Source organism: Cottoperca gobio, chromosome 1 (assembly GCF_900634415.1).
Source record: "Cottoperca gobio chromosome 1, fCotGob3.1, whole genome shotgun sequence".
NCBI classification, from domain to species: Eukaryota; Metazoa; Chordata; class Actinopteri; order Perciformes; family Bovichtidae; genus Cottoperca; species Cottoperca gobio.
In genome coordinates, this window is record NC_041355.1 from 13,635,329 (window position 1) to 13,662,586 (window position 27,258).

The window sequence follows — 27,258 nt, forward strand, 5'->3', positions numbered from 1 at the left end:
GGTCTTTGTTTTTGCAAAACCTTCTCTACTAGGCCAGATATGTAGTTCTAGTGGTGAATATTTTTTTGCTCAAAACAGTGACATTTTTAATTATTTATTCCAAAACTAATAATAATCTGCCTTAAAAATTCAAGATGTGTAATACAGAAATGTAAGACGTCATGACCTCTGTGTGACCAGTGCAAGTAGTTGTGGCTCTGCTTCCTGAGCAGGATGGTTGTGAAACACTAACCTCGGGAACCTGCAGATGGCGCTAATGTCAATGAAATTACTTATTGTCAAAGGTTACCATGCACTGAACCCTTGACTGAAAAAGGAGTTAAAAGTATAGTCTATAGTGGTGTTTGTGCAGGCTTGATGCCCTTTTTTATGAGTGAAATAGTAATAATGACTTCCCTGACGGAGCATTTTCACTGTGAAGGTTTGTTGCTTGTCTATAGTTTATTTTGTTTTATACCTGGACTTCATCTGCTGCATCTTCCCATGGTACGATGAACAAACTAAAGTAAACAAGCTGTTGAGTGTAGTAGCACACTCAGGTCATTAAGTGTCAGCGTGAGGAAAAGTGGGTCAGTGAAAGTATGGGACAAGACTGGGGTTAATGGTCTGATGGGTTGTGTTAACAGTGCTCTTAATACTTGGAACTGCAAATCAAAAATGCTACTTCTGCACACTTTGGCTTTCCCGTATCTGACACCTTGCACCCCGGAGCATTTTGAGACCTACCTGGTTTTAAGAGGTTGCTTTGAGCAATTTTAACTATTTTCAGACATTTTATAGACAAAACAATTAATTGATTTATTGAGAAAGTTATGTACAGATTAGTTATTAATGAAAAAAGAAATTAGTTGAAGCTCTTTCCTGCATCTTCCAGTGCTACCTAAGTATCTCGGAAGAAATTTGACATTTTTTGCCATGTTATTTGCGCATGACATGCACCTTGACTGAAATTTGAGTGATTCATTTGTTATTGTGTGTGTAGTTTTAAGGACCCTATTTACTTAGTCTAGTATTTACTGTGTGCTTTGACTGAAGCCTGGCTGTCTTTTCCATTAGTGAGGCACAGCAGACTCTGTCACAAGATTATCCACCAGGCAAAGTCATCCTGCATGCACTTTAAACCAACTTGCATTGAGTTTTTTATGGGTGTACATTGTGTGTTTTCTTCTTGTTAACAAGGCCCTCAAATGACCTCACTAAGGACAGTAATATCTCACAGTCTGTCACTCTGGTTAATGTCACTGATTCTACTCAGCAGTTCACAGAATATCCACCAAAATGCCTTTAGCCTTTAGCAAGTAATGGTAATATTGTTGAGCATATCAATTAATCATTGTATACTTTAAATAAGACAAAAGAAAAAGACTAATTTGTCGATGTAGTTTGGATAAACTGAGTCATTGATCAGTTTATCAGTTGCTTTAAATGATGACAAAGTGAGACATGTTTCCTTATGAATCTATTGCTGACCCTTTTGAGGAAAAGTTACTGACAGGATTGTGAATGTAATGTTATTCATTCACAAAAACATGTAGAATGTTAATTATTCTAAGATTCATAGTTTGTTTGGTAAAACTAATGTTGTGGTAAAACAATCACTACACAGTTTGAATCAACATCAATATTTTAAAAAATAACTTGTCAAATGCAGAAAGGTGTGTTTGTTTCAGCTGCACTAGATTCACCTGGCAATGAATCCCACCAGTGGAAGACGGGATGCAAATGAACAAGACAGGTGTTAGAAACAATCACATGTATTATAGTCTCTTTATTCATTTGTCATGTTCATGTAAAATCATAAGAGGAGAAATAAGATTTTTGCACATTGAAAGGGAATTTCAGTTTTTGAGGGGTTCAAATGAAAGTAAAAAGTGTGACGACCAACCCTGTTCTAACTTACTTAAGTTAATTCTGCACTGGAAGAGGTGGATTTGAATGGCATCTACGTTAAAATGATAAACTAGTCCAGAGTCTGGAGGATTAACAGTGAAACAGTGAAACTATTTCAAGGATTAGGAAAAATAAACAGCTGTCAGTGGAAGTTATCATACCCTGAAGAGCCATTAATGTTTAAGTGAGGGTCCTGTCATTCCCTGAAGTGTTCCCATCTTCTTATTTCTGAAAAGAAGGCGTCTCCAGGGCAGGAGGTGTAGTTCACCGCCTGTCTGTGGCCGTGGATGGTGAAGTTGACAGCCAGTCCTCCTCCATCTACTGCACATCGGACTAGACGATGGCGCAGCAGGTCCATGGCATGCCAAGACGGCAAGGTGGCAGTATAGTTACCAATGATCGACACACCGTACCCGATGGCGTTGTGACCCCTGGTGTGTGTGCCGAGGTGGTTCCAACCTCTGCCTTCATAGACGTAGCCGTCAGAGCCAACCACAAAGCTGAGGGTACAAAGATAGTAGAGCACATGATTAATGACTGCAGTGTAAGTGGTCTGAGGTAAATTTAACAAACATTCGTGCAAAAGTTGAAGGGTGATTTTAAAACACAAATAGTGGGAAATATTCTGAATACATTTTTTGCTTATGTGCATAAAACACATGAAATAAGCAGCATTCTTGGAAAAACTGACTATCATCAACAGGATATGAATTTATTTCACTTCTAGTATGACATTTTGGGAAATATGCTGTTTTCTCTCAGAGTTAGATGAGAAGATCAATATTACGCCCATGCGGTAATTATGGCTCTGGAGACGGGCTGATTAGCCTAGCTTAGCATAAAGACTGGAAGCAGAGGGGAAAAGTTAGTCTTGCTGTAAAAAAAGATACTTGTGTCTAGATGGTAATCCTTGTTAAGCGAAACTTTGCAAGACTCGTTGCCCGATGACCTATCCCAACCATAACCATTCGAGGTCAATGTCGAACCTTAGCCAGATCATCCATGTACCCAACATAAGCACGTTACTCCCTGTAAAATCACAAACTGTAATTTTTACATTTCTGTTTGTGTACGGATCAAACAAACAAGATACAATATGTTAGTTAGTGAGTTTTAGTCAACTTTGGACAGACCCAAGCTAGCCCCTTACCCTTGCCTCCATTCTTTATGCTAAGCTAGGCTAATCGTCTCCGGTCTCCACACAAGGGTTGGTTACCTGTATCCTATGTCGTTCCAACCGCGATCCTCCTGGTGGAAACGCTGCATGTCTCTCATGTTGCGAGAGCAGTTTGGGAAGGATAAACAGGGCGAGGATGGTTCATAGGTGTGATGAACATAGAGAAATTTGAGCGGCAGAGACAGAGGGATAGGTGTGCTCTGGTAAGGTTTGGCCCCCCACTGACAACGAGAGATGATTTGAGGGCAGTCTGAGGAGACAAGGAGAGAGGATCAGGGTTAGGATCCTAAAACTACAAAATATTAAGCTGTGATACCCACAAGCTTATTTATCCAACACTCGTTAGAAAAAACGATACCATTACATAGTGTGTTCACCATAAGCACTGGCAAGCTTATCTTTCGCTATAAAACCACTCAAAACATATCTTGGTCATATTTCTATAAAACCCAAATTAAAATCTGTACTGATTGATTTTATGATCTCAGGCAGTGAAACAAACTAAAATAAATGTTGCATTATGTCGACCAGCTAGTCGCTAACTTTGTCTGTCTGCCGTCAGAGCTTTTTTGTTATGTTATGTCTTTATGTAAAACATAAACTATGAAAAAGACGATTGGATGGATTTTTTTACTCTAAAGGTTCGCTATTGTATTCGACTTAAAAACTCAATATTGGTCGCGCTATGCCATGAGTCACCAGACTATATCTAATGACAATATCGGCTAGTCCTAAATAATGAGAAAGACTGTTGAAAGACACAGGGTTCTTTATAACCATGCCAAGGACTAGCCTTTGTGCTAGAGCGGCAACAATTAGTCAATGCATTCATTTGTTGACCTTCAATAAATCTGCAACAAACGTGATAATCTATTACGATTTAAGCAATTGTTTTAGCAATAATTCACAGGGTCCAGCCTCTCTAATGTGAATATATTTCACTTTCAATACACTTCTATGACAGTAAACTGAATGTCTTTGGGTTTTGGACAGTTGGTCAGACAAAACACAGTTTAAAACATCCCTGTGGAGTTTAGGAACTTCTGTTAGACATTTGTGTTAGGTGATCAACCGATTAGTCAAAAATACAATCGGTAGTTTAACCGATTATGAAAACAATGGTTAGTTGCAGCTCAACTTTCAGCCTAAGTGTACTTTATTTGATCATTTCATAGCTCACCCCAGAACTTGTGCACAAATGCCTGTAATCCATCCTTGACCGCCTTCCCCACTCCAGTGTCCTGAGCAATCCACTCTGTCTTCTCCAACGTCCAGACTAATGCTAATGTCTCCATCACCTGTCTGTGAAGATCGAGTGGCTCCAGAATGGATCTAGAGATTTCTCTTCGCCTCGGGCTGACATGGCTGGTCACAGCATCAAGACCCTGCCCCTCATGCAGAACAAAACTATAGTATCCTTTCAAAACCTCGCTGAGGGCCTGCGGCTGTTCAGATGCAGGGAGGTCCCTAAGGTCCATGCCCAGTATAGCTCCATCCATGCCTCCATTAATAACAGCATCAGTGGCCAGTGTGGCAGGCCGAGACAGCTTGAACAACTTTGGGTGGTCCACGTTGTCCCAGCACCCGTTAGGCCCCAGGCGATTAGATGGCGGGAAATCCTGGAGGCTGAAGAAGGACAAGCCGAGCGTCCGGCCTAAGGTGAGAGGGAAGATCCCAAGACCTGACGTCCCCTCCACCTTAGCTTTCAGTCCCGATTCGATTCCTAGCAGTAAGGGTGCAAGGGCTACCGTGGTGCCATCTGGAGCGAGAACCACCCCTCGTTCCTCTCCGTGATCTGTCACGATGTGGTGGATGGCCTTGTCAAAGAAGCTAAAGGATGAGGCATTGAGAATGGCTGTTTCTAGGACCTCAGAGGCAGGGTTTTTATTGGAGGCACCCAAGAAGTAAATAGTCATCTCATCATCGTGGCCGGCAGTCCTTCGCAGGGCCCGGAGCAGAGCCAGCGGGGACAGACCGGGGTTGGAGTCTTCCACCTGCTGCACGGCTTGGATGAAGCTGTCCATGTTGCGCAGGTGGACACCTGACAACAATGCAAATGAGGAACAAAAGTAATGAAGGGAGAACTTTGCAGTGCAATAATGAGTCAGTGAATTAACTCTTTTACTTCAGATGACAGTCATACTTTCACATTATAAAAGACAATTTAACAAAAAATTGTCAGCTCGTAGAAGGAAGGGAGAATGAGATCAAATAGGCTAAGACAGGGTTCTAAAACGATCCCAAGTGTATGTGGAACAGTAGGTGACAGCCGGGGGCAGCTGTGGCTCAGGAGACCTTGAAGTGGTCGATAGCGAGGTCGTCTACTAATCAGAAGGTCGGTAGTTTGATCCCTGGCACCTGCTGTCTACATGTCAAAGTGTCAGTATGCCACCAATCTAAACCCCCAATTGCTCCTGATGGCACCTCGTATGGTAGCCTGACTTTTAGTGGTCGCTAATACGAGTAAAGCGCTATAAAAATTAAGTCTATTTACTGCTGGTCAAATTCAGATCACAGCAAGGGACAGTACGAAAATTTATGAGTTTTTTTTTTTTTTGGACCCTCCCTTTGACTTTGATACACCCTCGTCCCACTATCAAATGTTTCATAATTAATAACTAAAACAGGCAAAGCATTAAAACCTAAGGAAATGTATCCAAGTTTAACGGGGTGTAGGGTTAGCACATCCTAAACTTTTTCAGTGCCGTGGGATTTTGAAACAATTAGGCCTATTGCATTTAACTGTACAGGGTTAGGAAATATTTTTTGTGTGTGTGGGTTCACGAAGCAGAGGAGCGAACGTAAATACGCAAAGCAACTGAAACGTGCACATACATGAGATAAATGACATAAGCGTTTAGTTTATTTAATAAAAAAACACCTGTTCAATGTGAAAAGTGAGTTGTGAATATATATAAAAATAAATAAATAAAAACGTCTTGAATTTCAGGGGGGGGGGGGGGGGGGGCGCAGCGCAGGGAAACACACTTATTTCACAATATAGAAACAATAGGTCTTATATGCTTTAGCCTAAATATAAATAAAACAATCATTAAAACAATAAAAATCTGTCAAAGCGAACCCGTTTTCACATTTGCGCATGGTGGGAAATATTAGAGTGTGACACATAAAAGGCTCTCTGCTAGTGTGAAGGAGAATAGCTTCTTACAAGGACTGAATAAATGTTCACAGAGTGACAAGAACTTTGCAACCTTGTCTCCCACAAAATTACAATCCCAAACACCTAAACTGTATTCTCAATTATGTTTTAAGGGAAACACATTATCTTACGCTTGCAGTGTGGTTAACGTTGTAAATTGAAACAAAACAAAACAACCTTGTAAGGTTTAGTGACAACTAAACAACTGAACATTGACTTTTCGTTTCACGCGGGACACAAACAACCGTCTCCTGGGTGAAAGTCCTGTGTTTGTTTAGCCTCCTCCAAACCGCAGACTTTGATTAAAAATGTATTACATTAACGTAAACATAATTGTCAACGCAGTTTAGTTATAAGGGAATGTAACTTTTAGGAGACCAGGCTGTCGACAATCAAGTATTCTTTTAAATGTTATCTAATGTTTTGGACCATTTCCTCAAACGACTGATGCTGTCAGACAGCCAGACATAACCCTTCCCTTTCACTGAACCCAAATATCCATCCTTACAATCATTTTCATACAGTCCCTTACTCTGGTGTGGTTGTATTGAAAGCGGCTGTCGGCTTTTCTATTCCCTTGACAGCTGATTTTATTCACATATTTCCGTCCCATTTTCAAATGTCCATAAATGTGAGTACTCTTCTTGTGTGTTTTTATCTCTTTGGTATGAAATGTAATTATTATTAATAGATGTTAGACATTTCTTACTATCTGTATGTGTGATGAGTGAATATGTAAAAATTGTTTGTTTGTTAATACAGCAAATTATTTTTAATGATAAAAAAGAGAGTAAGCATTATGAAATCTATACTTTTTAAAATTAAACATTACAGATTTTAGGGAATTTGTAAACCACAACATGACAGGTTTCTTAGAAAGAAAATATTTCTTATCAGCAAACCAAAAAGAAACAATGTAGCCTAATGAAGGATTTATCTCTAGATAACACAATAGTTATAGTGTATTGAAATCTGAACTTACCTGTTGGCCTGCTATAGACAGTAAAGAAGAAGGATGAAGCCAGAACAAAAAACGACAGTCCAAATAAAGTCATGTTGCATCTGCTGCTTTAAAAAAAAGAAGGTTTTCTGCGAGCTAAATGAACAGACAACCTAAACAGGCTTTCCTAAAGTGAACTAGCACAGTTGTGTCCCCCGAAACCTCTGACAGGAGTTGTGTAGGTGTATCTGTGTAGGTGTACGTGCAAGACTGGAGTGTTGTGTCCTAATAGGGAAGAGTACCCTTTGTACACGGATGCCTCCAAATATTGATTTGGCCTACAGTTAGTTAAGTCAAGAGCGAAACAAAGTCTGCCCCGCAGTGCCGTTTATTACACAGTACAAACAAGTGATTTTTCTAATTATATTGGGCTATGTCACTCTTTCCCCATGTCTCATGCATCCTTGTACAGCCTCTTGGTATACAGTATGTCATTCAATAAACAAAGTGAAGTGAAAGATAAAGCAGATTTATGGTTAATGTTTACCATCTCACTGTGTACTTATCAGTGTCAGAAAACATTTAGTCACAGGAGATCATTTCAGGTCACATGAACCTTTAATGCAAGGATATTAAGGGAAGAAATGCCTAAAGGCTGTCAGTGTTGCCAACTTGGCGACTTTCTCACTAGATTTAGTGACTATTGGATTTTAAATATCTAGCTTACTCTTGCTGGCTTCTCTAATGTTACCTACCCAAACCTTAAGAGTATAGCGATGTATTACAGAGATGGGGCGGCTTCACTTGTGTCACACGTGAAGCCTGCAATTGAAGCATTAGGTGTGTTTGTGCTAAAAAATGTTTTTTACTTGTGTTTTGCTCTGATAACATGTAAATAAAACACACACAGGGAGGCATTTCTCTGGGAATAACAGTATTTACGTTTCATGTTTCAAGAAATCAGGTGTTTTACCATATTGGATGCTGCAACTGGAAAGTGTTGGGAAAGAAAGGGAGGGGAGGTGAGTCATTTGTCCAAGAGAAGAAAAACAGAGACTTCTCACTGTGCTCCTGTTTCTGAGAACCACAAGCGTGTGATAGCAAGGTGTTAGAGACGAATTGTGAAGTTTGTCCTGATTGATTTGATATATGTTCATCTATGTAATAATACTATAATAATATGTATACATATTGTTTTATGCATCTAATTATGTTGAGAGCAAGCCTTTTAATGAATGCTCTTCATGAAACTTATTTTAAATTGCAGAAACTGTGTTAAAATGATCTATTGGAACATATTTATAACGTTTATAACACCTGATTTACATAGAATAATCGATACGCTTACTCCTCTGCAAAGGTTGCTTTTTCTAGGATTGTTATTTTGAACACAGAATACATTCATACATATCAATGTCAATATCAAGAGTCAATGCACACTGAGATAGACAACCATATCCGTTTTTTAATAATAACTCAAACTTGGTAATATAGTTGTGTTTTTTTAAACGATTAGATGTACGAATATTTAAGTGAGTCAGACTCATGATCCCTGAATTATGATCATTTAAATGTACAATGTTGAATAACCTTGACGGTACTTCATGAATCAGATTTGGTAAACATGTTTGATGATTGTTTTAGGAGTGGGCCTACATCCAGCCACACAAGACAAAGGTGGATACTTTAGGGGTTTGTCATTTTACCAAATACAAATAAAGTTGTTCAAAACCACTTGCTTTGCGGACTCAAACCCTAACAATAAAACCCAATCTCAAACTGAGTAATTGTGTATAATTGTATACTTATACTTATACAGTATAATTGGATTATGAGGATTTATATTACTCCAGTTAGACTGAATAAGATGAATCCAAATATTCCAGATATCTGTGTCAAATGCAGGAAAGAAAAAATATTTCACTCCTTATGAAATTGTCCCGAGATAAAAAAATTCTGGAATTTAATTATAAAATATATTCAATCTAGTCCCTGATTGCCCGTAAACTTTGTATCTTTAATTTATTCCCAGAGGACTGTATGTTAAACAGCAAAGAGAAGAAAATTACTGATTTATGTCTATTACAAGCTGGAAGGATGTAAAACAGGGGTTTTTATATCCTTCCAGTTTGTAATAGACATAAATCAGTCATTTTCTTGGCTGGTTTAAAAAGTAGTTTGCTTGCCTTGCGACTTTTTAACGACTTGTTATAATGTATCTGTGTAAATTGTCAAATTCAACAAATGGGAAAAACAATAAATACATATAAAATTTTTTAAAAGGGGGGGGGGGGGGAGTTGTTGAACTTCATGCCTTGCACGACTGGTTAATGTGCCGTGCCTGCTGGCACTGGAGCAGCACACATGCTTGAGTAATGTGGTCACGTGGTGTCGGTCACATGACCCGCGAGAGAGGAAGAGAGTTGCAGACAACAGCAGAGGAGCTGCTCGGCCTGGCTGTTGTTTCAGGACAGCTGTTTGCGGCTGTGAGAGCTGTAAACAGTTATTAGTACAGTGAACTGCCTACTCTGAGTCTTAGCTATATGATTCACCTATTTATTGTTTTTTTTAAACGGATAACTACATGGCTGCGACAGGACTCCAGGACTCCTCAGGTAATGCAGTAACTTTTACATTTACTTGGCTCATTTGTCTTTTTACAAGTAGAAGTTGTTCTGCTTATTAATACACAGTTTAGTTGTTTCCCTCCGGAATTCAAGCTAGTTTTAGAGCTGCGTTGAGGTGTCTCAAATGTTGCTTTTGAGACATCCACGACATTTAGGTTACTGTATTTCTGCTCTGTCATCTTCTGTTTAGCTGAGGTACAGTAGTCATTTTCATCAAGTGTGTTTCCCCCAAACAGCTCTGTCAACATCAGGTTTTTGCTGTGATGAGTACATATTGTAATCATTGTTGACTAAGTGGGGATTTCCTTCTTCACACTTCCACAATTCGTGATTTAATGCAGAAAGCACCATTAAGCCAGAGATGTAACTGCAACACAATAACAGATAGGTTGTTAGACATCGCCTCCTTTTGATTATTATTAATAAACACCAGTCACCGATAGGTATTAAGGTATTATGTTCTCCTAAAAATCATTGTACTACAAAGAGTTAGTCCGTAGTTTACACTCAACTACAGGTATTTTTAATTGTTTGTCTAAAGGTACAGAATAGAAACAGACTACATTAGAGATAAAAAACGATTTGTCGACTAATTGATTAGTTGATCCACAGAAAATGTATCATGATTTTATGAATTAATTGTTTAGTATTTTCAAAGATTCACTGCGTTTGTCCATTTTTACAACACTATACATTAATACATTTGGGTTTTAGACTTTTGGGTTGAACAAAATAAGATATTTAAGCACAGAACATTGTGTTCTTTGAACTTGTGATGGCCATTTTTCAATATTTTTGGACTAAATGATTGGTTACTTAATCTTTTTAATAGTTTACAGATTAATCAAAATTGATAATAATGGTTAGTTGCAGCCCTAGTTGTGTGTTTGTTAGCCTCAACCACATGTATTGTAGACTACAAGTAGTAGCATGCACCTTTTTAAATGGATGATGATATGACTTAAAGGTCACAGTTTGAGACTCTCCACTATTAAGACCCAGATGCGACACCACCGTCAGCCCCCCAACCCCCCCCCCCCCCCCCTTCAGTAAATCTACTTCTAAAGGGTTCGACTCCTTCCTGCATAATAACTGTGAACACCATTTCATAAGCTTGTCTCACGCATGGTTGAGTCTGCACTTTTCAAAGATTGTTGATGTGGGTTGGGTGAAGTATGGCTCTGCAGATTATAGTGTTCCTCTGTACTGTGAAAGATTTTTGAATTGAGTACAAAAGTTCATTCTTGACCTTAAAAACAGCTGAAAGCTCTGGAAAAAGCCAGTAAGTAAATGTTTTTAGGTTAAGTTTTTAGGTATTTTAACACCAGCTTGTGTCTTCCTGGTCTGCGTTAAGGTGCTATTAAGCATCACACACAATATGTGTTCAGTAAAATTGCAAAAATAGTTTTTTCAGCCCACCCCTAGTGATATATCGCTATGTGTATATACGGTAGACGGTTAAAGAAATGTAATATGTGGTGTTCAAAACACAGACCCCGGTTATTCAGGATAATCCACAGACCTCACTGCGAACACGGGATGTACTATCGAAGAATTATGAACTCTGCTCTACTAAATCTATGTTTGTGTTGCAATTGTTCTGAGTAACTGGGACATTGTGTCTAGTAAGACAATTCACTGTTGAGTTTTGAATGATTTTTTTGTGCTTTACCTCCTTACTGACCTTTGTGGTATTATGGTGGCAACAGATGTTTCAGAGGTAAATATGAAAACCTCGCACTGAAACCAAAACTATCTCCACTACCTACTAACATACATTATGAGCAATATGAGTAAACTGCCCATTTAAAGACTCAATATCAAGCCTTTTTCTTCCCCTGATAAGAAATCTAACACATTGCAGCAAAAGAAGTTCATAAAAAGTATCACCTCCAGCCTACAGATAACCCAGAACATGGTTATCAGTGTATCAATTTGTTTTGTTCAAGGTGTTTCCTTTAACGTGGGTATAAGTGGAAGGTTTGGACACTTAACCTGTGTGTGGCCTCTTGCTGTGGACAGCCAGACTAGATCTAAGCGCAGATACAAAGTTGTTGACAGATTCTCCGTGACGGTAAGGATTTAGACTGACAGACTTGTAGCTACATTAGTGTTTCTGCCAGCACTCCACAGGCGTCCGTGAACCGGGAGAGCCAGATATTTTAACAGCTTTACTCAGCTTGTGTCAGATCTGGATGGCAACGGTCAATGGCCTGCACCGACTCTTGTTTGTCCGATTGCTATCTGCCGTGACGATGGACACACTGCTCCGCTCAAAGAAATGTGTGCACTCGCGCCTATTGTCTGCATGAAATGTCAGGTAGTTGGATTCTTTCACCGAGGCATGCAACCGCTGTCGAAGCCAGGGCGTTTGTAGTTAATTAAAATGTCACTCATCAAATTTTGTTAAACCAAGTGCTCTTCTGGACGTTCTTAATCTCAATCTAACAGTTTAAAGTTTGCACAGGTCACAGGTTAGCAACAGGTGTCGGATGATGTGGGAAATGATCCATATGAATGTGGGTTTGCAGGAAACATGCGGCAAACCTCATGTGGTTATCTTAAAGTTCCAGGTTACAATTTATTTTCTAAGGTGAGCCATGCACAGTAAACATTTCAGTCAGACTTCGCTTAAAGGCAAAAAACAAAGCAAAGACTTAAATCTTCAATTCAATCTTAAATCTTTACTTTGTACTATTATGTTATATTGATTGTCAGAATAACACGATAATAATCATTTGGAGTTATGCAAGTCGATAATGTTGTTGAACTTTTATCTTGTTCACAGTTAGTGCTGACTAATATTGAACACCAGCGTTTTATTTGTCCTTTTTCACTTCTTGTTCCTATTCGACATCTCTGCTAAACTGCTGGTCTGCTCAGCTGACTTATTGTGTTGAGTTTGGATTAATCCTGACTCAGCAGTTTATCTGACCCTGCACATGCTGACATTGAAAACGCAACAAGTAATTTCCAGAGTGAACAAACTGAGTTTCCCCATTCTTCATGTTTCTTTAATGCAGCCTCCAGCCAGCTAGAAGCATGTGACAAGTGTTAAGTATGATTAGCCTACTTTCTACCTCCTTATATTGGCCTATTGGTCCGCATGTCTTTCAATCTGTCTCGCTACAATTTTCCTCCTTTGTTCCCCTCCTTTTTCTCTCGCCTCAAATGTCCTAAATGCGTTCTTTTAGGTGCACACCGTTAGTATTTAAAGTAGAGTAGAGTAGTTAGTTATATACATGGAGGTAGTTGTTTTCCTTCCCAACAGCACTGAGATAAAGTAGCAGTCACTGTTAACATAAATATAATTTGTTGCTTTTCAAAATGTTGCCTTTATTTCTCAGCCAGGTGACACGAGTGTGTCAAACGCTCTTAAAATCCCTTAAAATCCCTTTTCATCCCACTCAAGAGAACATTATTGGTAAAGTCGTATTTCTTTAGTGTTCCCTGTTCTGCCCAACAAAAAAATGTGGTGGGTTTATTCCGTCTAACTTCACACATGCTCTTCTAGATTTCTGTACATACACTTGTAAATGTCAGTCATGCCAGGTAATCTGCTGCACTACTCTTTGTATTAGTCATCTAGGACACTGATGTCAGCAGTAACTAGCAGACATACTACAGACTCAAATAGATTTCTCCTGTAATATCTTTCTACACTTACAGTAAGACTCGTAGTTGCACCTCGACATCAGTTTGTTTTCTGTAAAGAGGACGAAATAAAGAAGAAAGTATGACTCCTCTCCACATTTATTAAGATGGGAAGTGTTGTAGTGTTTCCAGAAGTCATTAATACTCTAAATATAACTGTAAAAATGAAATATTGGCTATTTGTGTGCCCTTTACTTTGGAGGACAATTAGTCGTTTTAGCTTCAGAGTTAAAAGGGTTAAATCACATGTGTAGCCGCACTGAGCACATGATCAAAGCGCCAGAGGGCACAGAGAGGAGTAAGTCCATACGCATTGCGAAACAAAAAGAAGGTGTCAGACTGAAGTGAAAGCTGAAGACAGACTGTTCAGGCACGTGTGGTGCTATCAGGAAGTAGTCCGTGTCCCTGAGTAGAAGGTGGAGTCACGTTTCGCATGAAATTACAAGATTCGATCAGTAGTGTGGTTTCCACTTTCAGCCAGTTATAGTCACAACTGTTGGACTGCACAATAGGGACTCTTGTCCTGGTGCTTGTCTCCTAGTTTTGCGTAAGTTCTTAATTATCATGGACATTTGATTTATCATCGCCTTGACGTTCTTTAGTGTGACCAAGCTCCACTTCTTCATGCCTGCTGCATACTTTTGTTTTATAGAAACATATGAAACACTAGAAACACTTACAGGATGTTATAAGATAAGTGTTTCTAAAACCTTTTTATTTCTATTGAAGCTCAATGGCAGCTCGTGTGCCACTGGGTCATTTTTTATTTCCTCAGTCCTTTCAGCTTGTGCATCAGTTGTCTTTAAAGTATTATTATTACTATTAAGTGTTTTTTATTGTGGTGTCTGAGATTAAGTTCTCATATTTGGAAATAGAAATGATTGTATGAGAAAATGAACATTTCCTATTTTTTTCTTTCAGAGCGAGAAGGCCTGTCCTCGGTGTCTCAGTACGGCTCCCCGGAGAGCAGCGGGGAGCAAGACCATCAGAGTCACAATCACAGCAACAACCATAGCAACCACCTGTTTCCCCCGGCAATGGCAGGTCATTGGGTCGATCAGGAAGAGGAAGCCATTCGCAGGAAGTTGAAATATTTCTTCATGAGCCCTTGTGATAAATACTACGCCAAGGGCCGCAAGCCTTACAAGCTGATCCTGCAGCTGCTCAAGATCATTATTGTCACAGCGCAGGTACGTCAGATGTCACATCTAAATCCTGTATCGCACTTTTGTTTCACACCACAAGATTGATTCTCATTGGGCCTCTGTATTTACAGTACGTCTTTGTATGTACACTTTCTGTCCCCAAATGGTCCCCAAGCCTTGTCGTATATTCATTTTGAGGGCAATGTAAATAAAGTGGAAGCGCTGACTAGTGTGAATTTGGACTAAATTATAAAGCTGCCATGAAGCTTTAAAAAGCTTTAAACATTTACAAATCTTTAGTGACAATCCCTAAAATATTGAAACCTTGAAAGGTGCTTGATTTTTTTTGACATAATCTGGTGTCATCTAGACAATTACTCTTCTTTTAATCCTTTAATATTTGAAAGGAAACAATCGTGTTGTCATGTTTATTTGTTGTCTGCTGGGGTCTCTCGCCAGACGCCGAGCGGACCGGAGCTACATAAGCAATAAGTAATCATGATAAAAACATACAATCAAAGTTGATATGAGCAGCTGGTCAAATAAACAAGTGACAATAAATGTTGATTGCTATAGGTATAAATTAATTCTGTAAACTTCGCAATTATATTTACAATATTGATTTAGATGTGATGATGAGTCTGGTACCTTGAAAGTGCTTGAAAAGTGCTTGAATTTTACTCTCACACGAACCCTGCCAACTCATCTTTGTGCCTTTTATTTTCAGTGAAAATGTATGTATGCCTCTACTTAACTTAAAAAAACTAATTATTCACAGTTTCTCTCTGTATGATACATAAATAAAGTTATGTAAATATACATAAAGCTGGCTTGCATATTGTCACCATGTTAGTGACTTGTGTCGTATAGAAGAGGCAGCAACGTTCTCACCTCAACCCAAATTATTTCGCCCTCTCTTTGCAGTTAGTGCTGTTCGGCCTCAGTAACCAGGTAGTGGTGACCTTCAAGGAGGAGAACACTATGACCTTCAAGCACCTCTTGCTCAAAGACTACGACGAGTCCTCGGACGACTCCTTTGCTGTTTACACGCAGAACGACGTCTACGACCACATCTTCTACACTGTGGAGCAGGTAAGCTCTGAGGAAAACAGAAAAGCTGCCGTAATATATGAAACCACTGAAATAGTTCTCCAAGTTGAATTCTCCTTTTTTGGAGTATTGTAAATAAGTATTGTTAGGTTACTTTGTCGTTATGATAATCTAACTGTAATAAAGTTGTAATAAGGTTTCTGTTCTCACAGAACAACATATATGGTTCGTTGAATACAAGAAAACGTTCCACTAGATAATGAATGTCTGCAAGATGTTGTGCCAATGTATCTAATAGTTATAGTTATTTCAGTCTGGACCGTAGCCCTGGTAACCAACTGACATTTCCATCTCTTGATGGCGTCGTAGATGCTTTAATAAAACTTTAATTTAAAAGAAGAAAGACTAAAGATTGAGTCACAAATCAAAATGTAAGTTGTAAGTTGTAAGGTGTTAGACAGCTTGTTGTCATGACCCCACAGAAACTACTGGGTACCATTACACCTTCAGAACATGGCCGACTCGGTTAAATCTTCTCCTCTCACCCTCTTCTCAGTATCTGGCCTTACCTGAGACCACAGTGGGACGCTATGCATACGTGTACAATGCTGGTGTGAACGGCAGTGCGCTCTCCCTCTGTCAACAGTTCTACAAGAAGGGAAGCATCGACCCAGCCAATGACACCTTCAGTATAGACCCTCACATCATCACAGGTACATCCACTTCACTGTGCAATGTGAAGGAGATATTGCTGGCCTATGATTGCTAACAGTGCTAGAAGTCTGTGATCAACTCTCTCTGTGACTTTGAAGTTGGTGCTTCTTTGAAACAGTTCACATTTAATGGTGGGGGGGGTGTAATGTGTATGAAGAGTGCACATCAAAAGAGATATGTACCATGGTATAAGTTTAGTTTTACCATTTTTATTGAGTTTAATGGAGTTTCGTCGTCACATGACATGAAGTGCGTTTGTGCCAATGCATGTTAACCAGGTCAGCTGATAAAGAAGAAAAATAAATTGTTCTAAAAAAGGATGCTTCATGCATAGTTTGCATATAATTAGATTTTAAATAGTCAAAAGTCAAGCAGTATTATTATTATTATTATTATTATTATTATTATTATTATTATTATTATTATATTATTAAGCAGACAGTCCAGGGGGTCAGGGAGCAACACAAACACTCTCTTGCATCACTTCAAAGGGAAACACAGTACGAAAGGAGGCACTCTCACACAAGTAGCTACCAGAGTTTATACTCTCAAACAAAAGCCTACAAAGGCTTTTAAAACATAATTCAAATTGAATGTAACTCCAGGAAATAAACCGTCTTGTGTTGGCATTCATATCACATTGTACTGATATTATGAGATGAAAATAGACGATAGATAATGTACATTTTAGGTCATAATGGTGCAATGTCTTATTTTGGCAAAAATAAATACCATGTCTCATAATTATGAATCACTATCTCATGATTACGAAGTCCGGATTTCATGATTAGAAAAGGTTATGAATGATTTCTATTGTTAATTTGCAGTGTATTTCCTACTTGGTGCAAGACACTGGGAGATATTACTGTCACTGAGTAATGTGGATGGTCATATTATTATTAGTGTCAACATTGCAAATGCCTCCCTTGGGACCGGCTTGAAGGTGGTGTGTGTTTCTTCAGGAGCAGTGAAAACAGTACGGGAGGTGGAGCTGTGTGCTACTGCATGGTAGTACAATCACCATTAAAGGAACTCAGATGGCATGATGATGGAGAAGTAGGTCTGGGAGTTTTGCACTGAACAAAGCCACTACACACCCATAGTGTTTTGTGTTGGTTGCTTCGTCAATATATTAGTCATGTTAACCAGGTCCATGTTACCTGGCCTTAGTCATGTTGACATGTCTTAGGGTTAGGGTGGACTTCACATCCTCTAGGGGGGTCCGGGGGCATGCTCCCATGGGCAGAATGTTTAAAACATTTTAAAGTGAATTGTCTGCATCTGGTGCACTTTGAGAGCAAAATGAAGATGCTAGATCTAATAGAACTTTGTGGTCTTGGTAAGGGGAGGGGGCACAACTCTCAACACTAATGTGAAAAATATATCTGCCTCTCCTTCTGCATGGCCCTTTAAAATAAGTTTAAACAATGATTTATTAACTGATCGAGACACTAAAGTATGTGGGCTATGTGTTTTCATTAATGATTTATTTACAGTACTGTGGCCTATTACAGGAATTGAATCCAAACATTGCTCATTTACTCCTCGACCTGAACTAACCTCCATCACACTGTTGGCTCCAACATCACTTGTTCTTTGCTGCTGCTTCCCTGTGGCAGAGCTGCACCTTTCCGTAGGACTCTTCTTATATCCATCTGATCAATGAACATGGGCAGATTATGATAGTTAGAATAGCTATTCACCTTTTCCTGCTTACAACTGTTTTCCATAGTGAACAAACGTTAGCTGTTCTGTAGCTAGCCAGTTACTATTGACTACTGACAGTACACCAACACACATAGAAGACCTAATGTTACTACACTTTTCCCTTTCCTAGAGTTATTAAAAGTTAAGGAGCTCACACATGTTAATTTCACACAATTTCACACAGTGCATCTTCCAAAATGTCAACCTCTCGTCTCCAGCATGACTCGTCAGAAGTTACAGATATCTATCATGATATCAAAGCTGTGCTACACCCGTGTACATACGGGTGTACATAGACTGTACGGATGTACATAGGGTACCCTGGGGACACCCTTTTCCCCAGGATCCTAGCGCCCTTGATTTACTCTGAGCCATCTCTCCCCTCCCATGCATCTAAGTGAGCCTTGTGGTGATAAAGCATGCAATACAGTGTGATTTCAAAACATTTACAGTGGCAGTACAGCGATTTGCCACCGCATTTAATCAGTTCACAGAATGTGAAGTGTGGTGTACCTCCTGATCTCGTCATCATGAGATGGTGAGTCATATTTACGTGATAAGCACAACAGTTATTTTTCTCTGGTGAGTGCAATGCGCTTCCATTGATTCCACCTTTGCAGAGGTCCATGTATTCTAACAAATATTTTTGTCGTTGAGTAATCTGTCGACTATGTTCTCGATTAATCGATTAATTGTTTAGTCTATAATGAACTCTATAAAATGGTGAAAAATGTCAATCAGTGTTTCCCAAAGCCCAAGATGAAGTCCTCAAATGTCTTGTTTTTTCCACAACTTAAAGATATTCAGTTGACTTTTTTTTCATATAAAATAAGACGATCAATCGATACTAAAAACAGCTGGCGATGAATTTAATAGTTGACAAGTAATTTGATTAATCGTTACAGCTATGATGCATTGATATTTTAAACATTCCTAGCTGAATGTAATTCTTATGTTTTCATTCAGGCAGTTTAATGTTTGATATATTGGGTTCATATAGGTTTTGTGTTTTGTAGAATAGTTTTTACTGTCATGTGTTAAATGTTTGTAGTCCATCTTACTGTATTATGGTGAGATGTTTCCCTGTAATGGAATTCTTCATGGTCAATGTACCTTTTCAGAATAGGGAAATTGTTGCATAACCTCTGTTTCTTACTTCCTCATATCATTGTGTCTTTGAGTACAATTTGATCAAATTAAAAGGAAGTAAGAACAGTGGAAAACCACCTCATGTTAAAATCTTTCTTCCCCGGATATCACATGTACGGTATGCCTAGTGATCTGCTACTTTAATGATTCTTTTAAAGATTTCATGCTTGTTTTTGTAATATTTTGATACCCCCCCCCCTCCCCCCCCCCCCTCTTCAGTACATGTCAGTATTCACTCAACATGACTGTTCTCTGTCTGTTCTCCACTCATTGTGTAGAGTGTGTAGGCGTGGACCCACTGGCTGCCCCTCCAGGTCCACTCACCAGCAGCTACAAGAACTTTACACTCAAGTTCCACAAGTAAGGCTTCATTTGTCTTTCTCCTCATATGGCCTCTGTTGGTGAATTTTTATCTCTGTAGTATCTGATGATGACAAACAACAAGCCACTTATCTCTGCTGCACAGACACTCAAGCATGTATACAAGAACATTAACACGTGTTTTGGTACAAAAACACACCCAGAGGTAGGGAAGGTGTCTCATCCTGCTACATGCTTATTTCTGGTCCTTTTTGTTGGCATTCTGCAAACATAAAATGCCTGCTTCCCTCTGAATGACCATCTGTTTGTCTTTTCTTTTTTCAAGGCTAATTAACGTCACTATAGAGTTCCAGTTGAAGGCGATCAATATACAGACCATCATCAACAATGAGATCCCAGACTGCTACACTTTTTACATAAAGGTGAGTAAAAATCTTAAAAGAAAAAGACATACAGGTGATGGTTCAGTCCCCTGCACTGTTGAACACCTCATATTTGAGATACTGGCGCTGAGAGTCCTTACAAACTGTTGTTTTCTTACTCAGCATTGTGTGTTATATTCAAGTGTCAATCGATCTGCTTTATGTGTACGCCGCAGCACTTATTGGTATGTTTTTATTTACAAAGCCATTCTTGGCAAAACTCCTTCTTACTTATTTTCTCTTTTAAAATATGGAAATCACAATCTTCGTTCTCTGGACATTTTGCGGTTTGTTATTCCCAAAGTCTGAACTGAATTGGAAAATAAATATTCAGACGGATCTCAAAGCCTGTTTGTACCCTGTTTGAAAGAAACTCAAACTTAATTTTTTTAAGTACTACAGTTTCAAAGGTAATGCTGGTCGCCTCTCTCCCCCCAGATAGTCCTGGACAACAGGGCTCACAGCGGCAAGGTGAAGATCTGGTTAGAAAACCAGGCATCAATAAAGGAGTGTAAAGACCCGAGCGTCTCTGGACACGGTGAGATGAGTGACTGGATGGGTGAAACTCAGATTACATAACACTCATATAAAAAATACTGCAGCAGTAATAAGCAAGTGAAACATGATATTGAACCAGTAGCAGTTACTATCGCTCAACCAACTGCAAGTTTCATTGCGTTATTTATACCCTACCACCAGCAGTGGTACTTCACTGCTACATCTATCTGAAACACTGCTCACAGCTGTGCTTCCTCCCTTTCAACCTCCAGCTGAGAACTACACACGTGTAGCGTTTGATGTCGCTGTTGCTCTGGTGTGCACGCTGTCGCTGCTGCTGTGTGGACGCTCCATACTGCGAGGCATCGTGCTGCAGCAGGTACGACAAGTCTGTTACAACTAAAGGAAAACATACAACAGAGTGAGCTTTGAATTACAGCATTACTACGAGACTGAGGATATAATAATTTAGTGTTTGTGTTTATTTATTGTGTTTCTTTACTGTATAGAAATGCCCAGTCAATAAGCCTTTCATGACATGTGAACCTCATGCTTCAAGCTAATTCCTCTCTTACTGTCTCTGTGTGTTCCTCAGGAGTTTGTGCAGTTCTTCAAGGAGACTCTGGATCGTAAAGTGTGCTGTGCAGACCGGCTGGAGTTCATTAACGGATGGTATATCCTCCTGATCATCAGCGACATCCTCACCATCACTGGCAGCATCATCAAAATCGGCATCGAGTCTAAGGTGTCTCCTGCTTACTGTTACACCCTTAAAGGGATAGTTCACATTGTTTGACGTGGGGTTGTATGAGGTACTTATCCAGGTGTATTACCTACAGTAGATGAAGGTCAGCACGCCCCCAGTATAGAGATGCTGACAGGATTTAAAGCAATGTACTGCTGTGGACGGGGGCAGCAGCAAAAAGTATCTTTACCTTGCAATCAGACGGCCCTTTCTGACAGGGAACTAAAGCTGTTTTATCCATCTATGTTCTTGTCAAAGCCACCAGACTCCATTTAAAAAGAAAGGGTTTTAACCTTAATAACCTTTCTACCGCTGCCTCGTTCGGTTAGTTTGTTTGTGTTATTGTGTGACTTTGGTGAATTAAATAAAGTCACACAATAACACGACTAACTAACCGAAAGAGGCAGCGGTGGACCAGCAGCGCCCGTCTTCTGCCATGTAAAATTATTGTTGTTTTTTTCAAAGGAGTGTGGTGGCTTTGACAAGAGCATAGATAACGCTGTCGGATGGCAAGATAAAGCCATTATATAAATAATAATATATTTCTTAAATTATTTGCAGTCCGACCACAGCAGTACATCGCTTTGCTTCCTTGCATTAACTCCTGTCTTTATCTCCAAACTAAAGGCATGTTGACCCCCCTCTACTGTAGGTAATACACTGACTATGGATAAGTCCCTCACACAAACTCCACTTCAAAACATCCAAACTATCCCTTTAGGTGACTGCTCTTAGTTTTTCCTTGCGGTTAGTTGCACATTATTCAACAAGCTTTGTCTTACTGTTGTGTCTTTTTTATTTCCTGACAGAATATGTCCTCATACGACTTGTGCGGCATCCTGTTGGGAACCTCCACACTCTTGGTGTGGGTCGGAGTAATTCGCTACCTCACATTCTTCCAGAAGTACAATGTAAGTAACAGACACGCTGGTGTGCATCAACTGATAATGTTGTAAGTTCCTGTTGATTCAATAACTTGTCAAAAGGTGAGAGAATGCTCCTCTTGATGGGTTGATGTAATTTAATGAATCCTGTTAATCAAGTCTCTGCTCTCTCTCTCTCTCTCTCTCTCTCTCTCTCTCTCTCTCATGTTGTAATTTGATCGGTCTAATGTCTCTGTGCCTCCCATAGATCCTGATCGTGACACTTAGAGCAGCGTTCCCCAATGTGATTCGGTTCTGCTGCTGCGTGGCTGTCATCTATCTGGGATACTGCTTCTGTGGCTGGATCGTCCTGGGACCATACCACGTCAAGGTGAACACAACTGAAACTCTTACACTTGTACACTTGTTTGTATTGACATTTAAATTGAGTTCTGCCATATATGACGTTTACTTAATTTTGTCTATGTGTTTTGGTCCATAAAAGGACAGCTTGCTTGATTATATTATTTTCACAATATTTTCAAAACCCTGCCAAATGTTGACAATTGCAGCCCAACGCTACTTTTCAAAACCAAACTCAATCAAGTGTAGACGGTCGGAAACCAGCCCAATCTGTCAACACTGGTCCCCAGTCTGATTCTGCACTGAGAGCTTTGTTGCACGCCACAGCCCTCTCTCTCAGACATGTCCTGTCCGTATTACTACTGTCACTATCAAAATCAAATCAAAATGCCCCCCCCCCCCTCTGTCTCTTCCTCTAGTAGACGTCCTGACTTGGTTTATTATTGCTGAAGTCAGATTTCAGTTTAAACAGTTTTCAGAAAGTTCAGCCTGCTTTGACTTGTGGAGCATTCATTACTGTAACTTACCGTGTAAACAAGTTCAGTTTGCAGAGGTTTGATTGAGCTTCCTGTTTTCTGTCTCTCAGTTCCGGTCTTTGTCCATGGTGTCAGAGTGCCTGTTCTCCCTCATTAACGGGGACGACATGTTTGTGACATTCGCGGAGATGCAGGAGAGCAGCACTCTGGTGTGGCTGTTCAGCCAGGTTTACCTGTACAGCTTCATCTCCCTCTTCATCTACATGGTGCTGTCGCTGTTTATCGCTCTCATCACAGGAGCCTACGAGACCATCAAGGTAGGAACTCACATAACCCTGAACATATCTTTTTATTTTTATTGACTGCAAGAATGAAAAGGACAAAAAAAACCAACAACAATAATACATACTTGTTGATTTCCACAGCACCAAATCCAAGAACCCATCCACATCACAGACCTGCATGCCTTCATAGCAGAGTGTACGGACGCACCAAACTCGGGGAAGTTCAGAGGTCTGGAGACCTCGCCGTGCTCCTTCTTCTGCTGCTGTGACAGGTGAGGAGGAGAGCGCACAATATCGAGGAAGACTGAATAATTAATAATCAAGTGTGTCTAAACATCAGCAGGGTTACTAATAACAGACAACAGCAATGGAAAGAAGGGAAAGACATCCGGTAGCTAAATGCATCCATGCATCTTTTTAGTTTGAGGGACTTTTGACTTTTCAAGTTTCATCAGACTAAGCCTTTTTCAAACAAATGAAAAGCAGGTAAACATTAAACTTAAAATGGAGCTGCGTGTTGTCATTTGTTGCATGTCAAACCCATAGACTGTAAACCAAATATAGTAATGATAATATATTAATAATTCAGTCTATTTTCACACCTTGAAAATCACAACTTGGGTTTGTCATTATGTTGAGGTACAGTGGGCGCAGTAAAGATCACATTTGAAATATATTTAATTTCTTCAACATATTTGTAAAGGAATGTTTTATCCTTTTCCAACATAATTATTTCAAAAATAATTCTTATTACATCCACGGACATATATATAAATGGATATACAAGAAATCGGGGTAAAAAAAGAAAATGGTACATTGTCAAAGCCAGGAATAATATTTCAAAAGTATATTTTAGTAAATACCACCATTATGTGATAAAATATGTTTGTGATGTCAAATATAATGGCTAAAAAAAGATTGTTACATCTTTCTTTGATTTCCCGCAGAACGACGACATATGAGGATAACCTGCTGGTGAACTGAAGTTGACCTCAGTGACCTCAGAAGGCTCACTAGCCTCCCCTGCAGACCACAGGGAGACACTGCACCCTCCTGACACCCTGTGTCTATGTACCAACATGCTGTGTATCTGGGTCATCCCCTCATCACTCATCTGAAGGATGAGCTGCAGCTTTCTGTAGAAGGAATGAGTGACAACAGTCTTCTTATTGGACCTCCTGTCTTTTGTGTCCATGAAGAAGACACTGAGGGCTGATGCAGGACAGGACCTTTCCTCCGTATGGACGGGCATCATGGATGACTAATGCACGGACAATTGTCTGTTCTTTGTTGGTTTTTAAAAAGAAAACAGTATCTTTTCTAATATATTTAATTATGCACAATTAACTGTGCCATGAGGACTGAAGTATTGCACACATGGTGCTGACTGTTTTTATTTGTTGTGTTTTTCCTTTTATAGTGTTTCAAAAAATGGTTGCCTCTTGAGGATAGATCACTTATACAACAGCGTATCCCTTTTCTTACAACCAACTACTCAAGTAGCATAATGTCCCTTACACTCTAAACACACTCTTTCCAAAAACTACTTGGCAGAAAAGACTAGAATCATGACCCAATGGGACATGTAAATTCATAGAGAATCAGAAGGGCGCTCAGAGGCAAAGGCCTTTTCTATAAGTGACAAATAAAGCATGTATGCGCCCCGTGATTTGGATCTGCTCCAAAGGTAAATGGGTTCTTCTTTGGCCCACGTGACACCCTTCCACCAAGTTTCATGAAAATCAGTCTTTCCGTAATCCTGCTGATAAACAGACAAGCCAACAATGAGAGGTAATGAGAGAAATCCACCTTATAGTAGTCGGGCTTCCAAATTTCTTTCGTATAACAGGACCACAAACGGACCCACAGTGTGAGGTTTCAGTTGTGGAATTGATTTGTTTTCTCTCCCGTGAGCCGCACCTTCAGTATAAGGTTTCAAACACTTTCATTAGCTGCGGTTCTACTGCACAAGCATCACGTTGCAGTCAAATGTGGATACTAGTATACTGGTCTAGTAGATTTTTTGATGTATTGCATTTAGTAAGGATCGATATAATGTCACTAATGAAGCACTCAACATTGCCTGTGGTTGGAAAGATGTCCTCCTGGCCCATGTGCATGTTTCTTTAATGATGCCTCACTTCATCCATTAGAAGGTAGAAATGTTAACAACTATCTTCATTTCTATACAACATTGATGGCAATCTACAAACTGTAACTGACGTGTTTTATGACTTGAATCGCCTGACAAAGTGGAGCAGGGTTATGGGTAGATAACAAGAAGGCAACTTAATGACAGCAGAAACATATTTGTAGCTCCGTAAGGCCCTGTCATACTGAATCATGCTTTTTTTTAGTCCGTTTGTTGTCTTCATAATTATGTCTTGTCTAAAACTGTAGCCCAGTGACTTGATCTTCAGTAGACGCTGGAATTTCTATTTCTTTGTACCGCATAAAACGCACAATATCTAAAGGAGTCTCACAGTCTGGACTCCACAAGGTGTTTTTAGACTTTTATGAAGAGAGATGATCTCTGGTCCACGCAGTAACAGGTTAACGGGGTGTAAAACGACTTTTTCAGTAATCTCATAATCTGCCCAATAAACCAGCAGAGTCATATTTGAGCTAAATATTTCCAGATGGACTTTGGATCTAGATGGTAAACGTGTGCCTAATGTATCAATTGCCTTCACTTTAAATGATATGTCCTGCATGTATTTGTTGGATGTTTTTATACAAACGATCTGCACTTGAACTGTACTAGATGTAGACTGTACAAAGATGAGCGGTTCAGAAGTCATCTACTTGTTGTCATATATATATTGCCAAACTACGGGATCATCTTTGATATTAAAACATGATTTTGTTTCATTTTGTATCATGATCTAATTTCATATACAGTAACCTAACTTTGGTGCAGTTCCTCTGGATTGTCAGAAGAGGGGGTGTCTGGATACTGATCCATGCAACACTGCACTAAAGTATTACAAGTTTATGGTTCTACTTTGTTGGCAGGTGAAAAAGGGCACATGGTTTTATTTATATGCTTTATTTATTTATAAGTCAGATTAAGATTTAAAACCTATTTTTACAAGTGAGACCTAGCCGAGACGGGGTCAAAATAGCATCCAACGCATAACCAGACAACAACATCAGATCACAGCAGCAACAACAGGTGCATTATACATTATACAGTGCATTAACAAGGCAGCATGTGATTGTTAGTTAATGGAAACAACTGCAGCTAGCAGTAACCACTTTCCTTTATTCTAAGATTAAAATCATTTAAAGAATGAACTATGATTCATAATTTTTGCAAACAAATTCTTGAATATAACAGTCGAACACAGCTGCTGTGAATCGCCTGCATGTTTCAGTTGAGACGCTGCAGCACAGAGCTTTCAGAAAGGGGAAATTACAAAAAGATTCATCAGAACAGTCCGATATGATGAGCTCATTTCCTGGTTATTGAATTTCCCCAGCTGATGTAGCATATCGTTGCCTTCCACCCACTTAACCTAATATCATCATACATTATGTACTGCTCTAACGACGCCTCGTTGGTTCATGTCAGACTGTGTGAGGGAGAAGGAAATGTGGGATTCATAGTTGAATGCACCTCATAAAAATGTTTCATACATTTGTTTTTTAATAGAGAACATGATGTGTACATACGCAGGACTACTTTTGTTCAGTGCCTTTGATGCACAATGAAAGCCCTAAGGTAATGTCTTTCTCCAGAAGTTGCTAATGTTTTAGTTTCAATGTGCTGATGTCGGGCGTGGTGCTTTGTTGATGCTAGTTTGATCTCAGCTTGAATTGAAATCCAGTCACTTGTGGTTTGCTGTTTGACTGTCAGGGCCTTTTATACTAACAAAGCACATCATATCAAAACTGCAGGCCTGCAGCAGCAGCAGCAGTTTCCTTTTCCTGTCTTATATCTTATATACTGAGTCACTGAGTCAGTTTCTGTTCGGTTTGACAGTCTGTGTGTGGGCTTGCAGAGTGTGCTTTGTGCCACTGGCAGTGTGTGCAGCTGTTTACGCTACAAGGTAGATAGGTGAACACACTAA

The 27,258-nt window shown here is 39.5% G+C and overlaps 2 protein-coding genes across 2 annotated transcripts; one reads left to right on the forward strand and one right to left on the reverse strand.

Annotated features, from left to right (window-relative positions):
• Positions 1-1,826: 1,826 nt before the first annotated feature.
• On the reverse strand, positions 1,827-7,354 carry pglyrp2 (peptidoglycan recognition protein 2). The gene is made up of 4 exons (XM_029433394.1): positions 7,210-7,354; positions 4,248-5,108; positions 3,107-3,317; positions 1,827-2,390 (listed from the first exon to the last, which is right to left on the reverse strand). The coding sequence occupies exons 1-4, from the start codon at positions 7,280-7,282 to the stop codon at positions 2,087-2,089; spliced, it is 1,449 nt and encodes a 482-aa protein (XP_029289254.1). The 5' UTR covers positions 7,283-7,354; the 3' UTR covers positions 1,827-2,086.
• Positions 7,355-9,562: 2,208 nt separating this feature from the next.
• Positions 9,563-26,056, forward strand: mcoln1a (mucolipin TRP cation channel 1a). Its single transcript, XM_029433382.1, has 14 exons — positions 9,563-9,782; positions 14,370-14,638; positions 15,518-15,685; positions 16,200-16,356; positions 19,492-19,573; positions 19,860-19,956; positions 20,395-20,494; positions 20,727-20,833; positions 21,050-21,199; positions 22,009-22,110; positions 22,331-22,453; positions 23,012-23,218; positions 23,327-23,457; positions 24,133-26,056. The coding sequence occupies exons 1-14, from the start codon at positions 9,752-9,754 to the stop codon at positions 24,167-24,169; spliced, it is 1,761 nt and encodes a 586-aa protein (XP_029289242.1). The 5' UTR covers positions 9,563-9,751; the 3' UTR covers positions 24,170-26,056.
• The last annotated feature ends 1,202 nt before the right edge of the window (positions 26,057-27,258 follow it).